Source organism: Antrostomus carolinensis, unplaced genomic scaffold (genome assembly GCF_000700745.2).
Source record: "Antrostomus carolinensis isolate BGI_N321 unplaced genomic scaffold, ASM70074v2 scaffold1120, whole genome shotgun sequence".
NCBI lineage: Eukaryota > Metazoa > Chordata > Aves > Caprimulgiformes > Caprimulgidae > Antrostomus > Antrostomus carolinensis.
In genome coordinates this window covers 1-4,906 of record NW_010288863.1, presented here as the reverse complement: position 1 = coordinate 4,906, position 4,906 = coordinate 1, and the positions used below count along the sequence as shown (strand labels likewise).

Here is a 4,906-nt window from a genome sequence, read left to right as displayed (position 1 = left end):
AATGATAATAAAATCACTTTTTATTGAAATTCATTTTCTGCCACCCTAAATCCACCCATGTCACAGGTGAAATCAAATAAGGGCTTGTTCACAGCAAAAGCAAAGTTTGGCCTAAGCAAACCTCTTCAGTCAGAGCCAACAACTGGCAGCGCGACCTCCCTAGCCCTGCTGTAATCCGGGCTAACGCTCACAGCTCCCGAGGCTTTCCATGAAAATTAATGAGATTATAATCCCCACTAGTCCCTGGCAGCAGCACAAAGATTGCATTCCTCAGGAACTCACGACTTGGCAAGACAGACACAGTGGTGACTTCTTGCTGAATGTGCTATTTTGGCAGTAGGAAGGTGCCTGTCCCACCTCCTAGCTGCACCAGCGTGGATCGGAGAAGGGAAGGGGGCTCCTCCGGGGTCCCTCCTCAGCAGCAGACCTCATCCACTCCCCCACACCTTGCCAGATGCTGGAGGGTCCATCTGTACCACAGGAGCCACAATTTGTCTTTGCAGCAGCCCTCTGAGCCCCAGGGTTCGCACACTTGCGCATGAGCACAGCTCTGCCCGTGTGAGTGACGCGATGCACACGCGTCCACGGCCTTAGACAACCATTTTGTTGGAGATATGCAACAATGCAGTTCCCACATTCATAAATCTATGGAGAGGCTCTTGAGCCAATTCTGACTTTTCTATCCTGCCTGTATATTCATAAGCAAAAAAATTCACCCACAGATTCAAAAAATGCAGTACAAAATGTTGTCATTTAAATTAATGGGCTTGTCAGTGCAGTATGCATCTGTAAGGGAGGGGGACTGCTGTCAGAAATACATGATACTCAGCTCCACCACCTCACAGACTCAAATAAAAAAAAGCTGGATGGCACCTGGAGAGGTAGCAGTTCATCCTCTTGCTGCAAGGTAGGACCCACTCTACCTAAAACCTGGTGCATGTCTGTATAATCTCTTTATAAAACCCTCCAGGGGTAGGGACTCCACAATCTTCCCCTGCAAACTACTTCACAGCTTATTTTCCTTTACTGACATAAAACTTTTACCCTAATGCCTAATCTGGCTTTCTCTTATGCAATTTAAGCAAATTACTTCTTGTTCTGTTTCCAAATTGTGATCTACTAGAGCAAGAAGCATTTTTATGAAACAATTCACATATTCACAAGATCAGCAAACTTGCCTGAACACTGCCCTTGTCCCAGGGATTAGGAAAATAAAGATGAAGAGCTAAAGCTAAAAGGAGCTATCCAAGCAAATAAATCTGAGTAAAGATGAGTGGGTCTTGGAAAAATATCTTCACTAGGAACATAACTCCAGTTTGAGCTATAGAATATCTATTCTATAGATATGAGATTTGAGTTAAAGACTGTAAGAGATGGAGAATCACCCTAAGCAGGCTGTTTCAGTGTTAATTACTCTAACTCTTTATTTCCGTCCTGATTTGCTTGGCTTCAGTCCCCAAACACTGCATCTCATTATTTCTTCTTACGTTAAAGACCAACACTCAGTCTGGCTGACAGAAATCCCTTTTTCATGTTCATGTGCATGGACTGGAGCTCAGCCACCTCTTCACTTTAATTGTTCACAGCAAAGAACAGCTTCTGGGCCCCAAATAAATTCTACAGCTGTTTTCTGAACCCTCTCCAATTATTCAATCTTCTATCCAAAGCATGGACCAGACACATGATTCCAGCAGCAGTCTCCTAAATGACATGTGGTGGTAATACCACCTACATATTTTTGAACTAAATCCTTCTACTAGCAGGCACTGAGGATAATGGAGATTTACATAGTACACTATCTTATGTTAATTCAACTTAGCAGCTACTGCTTATTTCTGAGGCCATGATTTAAAAAGCCTTTAAACTTAATTACATTCTGGTGGTAGAAGAAATCTGGGTGTGTTTACCAAGCAGTGCATGAGGCTTTGTTAGTAACAATAGTAATTTTCATTTGACTGATTTTGTGTTTCCTTCAATACATTCCAAATTATAGTAAAAATCCCTGTTTTAAAATGAAGCTTCAAAACTTCAACGATATCTGCTACACGTGCATCAAATTTTGCTCTAGAAACACTGGAGACTGTTGAAAAGGCGCTCTGATTTAGTGATGAAACAGGCCAAAAGCAAGGGAAAGGGAGCACAGGAGCTTGGGCACACGCTGGCACCCACAGATTAACTGCACTTCACCCGAGCTGCATGACGCTGCCTTGAACAACTAAAACACAGCAGCTGGGATAAAATTCATTTGAACTCCCTCTGGGATGAAAAAAAAACCCAAACCCATTAAACACAAGGGCTTGCTCAGGCTCAGGGCTCTGACAGATAAACTGTGGCAAATACCATTGCATCACCTTCCTACATTGTCACCTCTGAGATCCACCATGCCCTTTGCAAGAGGTTACCACCTCCGTAACATCTACCACGCCCTGGACAGGAGGTTATCGGCTCTCTAGAATGGAACACTCTCCCTCTTCTCACCTTCACCAGTTCACAACCCAGGATCCCAGCTCTGATCCTCAGCAGAGGCACAAATCTGTTGGATGACTAGACTAGAAACTGGCAACTGAAAAGCTCTTAGAGACAGAGCCCTAAGGCTGCAGACGTATTTACTACAACCCACCAGGCACACGGTAGCTTCTTACACCACCTGTCTGGAAATGTGCATTTATGCTTCTGCTGCCTTCACTGGTGTGCATTCAGCAAGTCAATGTTACCTGCCAATACCACACTGAGCCTGTGGAGCAGCCAGAAGCTAAACATATTTCTTCCCATCCCCTACATGATGCTGTGACTGTAGGAGCAGGTGTTGCCACCTAAAACATCCCTTTATTCAGTCACTTTGTAATGAAATGCAAATAGAAACCCTCTGGTTGCCGTTAACACAAACAGTGTCAACTGAATTATGTACAGATGAAAGGTACAGCAGCTCCTGCAGCTGCCCCAGAGGGACTGCCCCAAATACATGGGGATGGTGAGCAGGCTTTAGTCTAACTAACAAAGGAGCCCTTAAACTTAATGGGATCCTCTTCTTGCTGCTGAGCGTATCCACCAGAGGCAATGGAGTTTTAAAAGTGTTTCTAAATAGAAAGTCAGAGTGGTCTAATGATCAGGAACAGAACTGCAATGCCTCCAGCACTTCTATATCGCACCTTAAACCTTCCAGACTCTATGTAACCATTAGTGAGCCTAACAGGGCATCGCTCATGCTGGATATCCTGACAAACAACATTCAAATGTCACTGAGGTCAATTCACCCTTCATCTTTCCAGGACAAAGAACTCCATGTAAGTTACTTGCAGGTATTTGAGAAAGGACTTCCCTTGCTCCTCACAAGACCCCTTGCATCTGTGGACCCAGTGGGCTCCTGTGGATTCACCCCTAGGTCAGCCCTGGGGAGGGTGCAGGTGGGAAATGAGGCACTGAAGGGGAACAGACCTCCCCAAGATCATGCCGGCAGCCTGTGCCAGAGCCCAAACCTCCACCCAATCCTGCCAGGTGAGCATCCTTCCCCTCACCAATGGTCTGCCTGCTCAGATAGTAAAGATTATGTTTATTTTATTGCCTATAAAACATCCTCCTTCTTTCCTGGTCACAGGACTAGAGATTTTGGGGCCAAAAAGGCCGGTTTTGACAGTCTTGCCTGATCTGTCATCTTGGGGGTTTTACACAGGTGGCACTTCTTGTTTCTCATGGTACGATAAGTTTTTTCCAGCTCTCACGTAAAACCTGTAGCTCTTAGTAGCTCTAAATCCTGGAGGGTCTGCCTCCAGGCAGCTCAGTCAGTTCTTTTAAGACCACTGCTCAGATGTGAAGTTACCAAGCCCTGCGCTGCTGTGCTGCTGTACACACCCCAAAAGCCTCCTGGCATTCTCTGGGGAGAAATGAGATGCAGTATCTATCTCAGTCCCAAGTCAGTGAGCAGTCAGCTTTTTATCTGATACTTCTGTTAAGTCCTACCATTGCCTCACCCACCAGCTAGCTGAGTTTGGTGTTGCTCCTGGTTACATGTTGAAGGCTCTGCTTGGAAAACATCTATGGTTGTGGTCTGCTTTGCTTGCTTGTTTGGCTCAGTGCTGCATAGCTATGTATTTTCTCTATAAAAGGGACAGTGCAAGGGGAGCAGGAAGACCACAGCTAGAAGAGATTCAGGACTTGGATGGAGAAAGCCCTAACTGTGAGCCACCACTAGCCTCAGAGCAAAGAAACACTGCCCACGCCTCACCTCCTCTTCCAGTTTGATGACCTTGGCTTGCGCGTTGTTTAGGGCCTGGTCGAGGATTTCAATGTGCCTCCGCTGGTCCTCATTGGCAGAGCGCACAGCTGCCAGCTCCATCTCCAACTTCTCCTTCTCCTTCAAGTGCTCTTTATCTGGAAGAAAGACAAGAACAAGAGCCGCTCCAGGAGGACAGCTCACAGGCCCTGGGCCACGTGCCAAAGGTAAGCTGCCACATCCCTAGAAAAGCAAGCAGCAGTGAGCGGGGCCACTGTAACACCGTGCTGAGACACAGCAGGCAGGGGTTTTCTGTCACCAAGGAACAGCCCTTAAATGCCCAGCAGCAGAAACGAGTGGCAGCTTGGGCTGTACCTGCACCAGCAGAGCTTGTGGACCTGAGAACTGCCTCATAATTGTCCATTCTGCTGAACTACTAGCACATTCCCCAGCAAAATTTTTGCTTGCAGCAGCTAGTCCTTTCCCACGCAACACCCAAGCCCTGCTTGAGGACAGCCTACATCAAGGACTGTCTATAGCTGCCAGCTTGGGTGCTGCTGCCCTGCTCTACTGGGCAAGAAACCTCAGCCACGTGGATGTGAGCTGTGATGTTCCCGGTCCATTTTATTTGCGAGGATGGAGATCATGAATCACAGAACTGCCTAGGTTGGAGAAGACCTTTAAGATCATCATGTC

General features: G+C 46.5%; 1 protein-coding gene across 1 annotated transcript in view; it reads right to left on the bottom strand.

The window, feature by feature from the left end:
- The window catches only part of LOC104524792 (angiomotin-like protein 1), a gene marked incomplete at its 5' end in the record, with an annotated part of 16,589 nt that extends 12,221 nt beyond the window's left edge, over nt 1–4,368 (bottom strand). The window contains one exon of the mRNA XM_010167780.1: nt 4,223–4,368. Coding sequence (XP_010166082.1) covers nt 4,223–4,368 — 146 coding nt within the window. The remainder of the gene's footprint in view (nt 1–4,222) is intronic.
- Nucleotides 4,369–4,906: the final 538 nt, after the last annotated feature.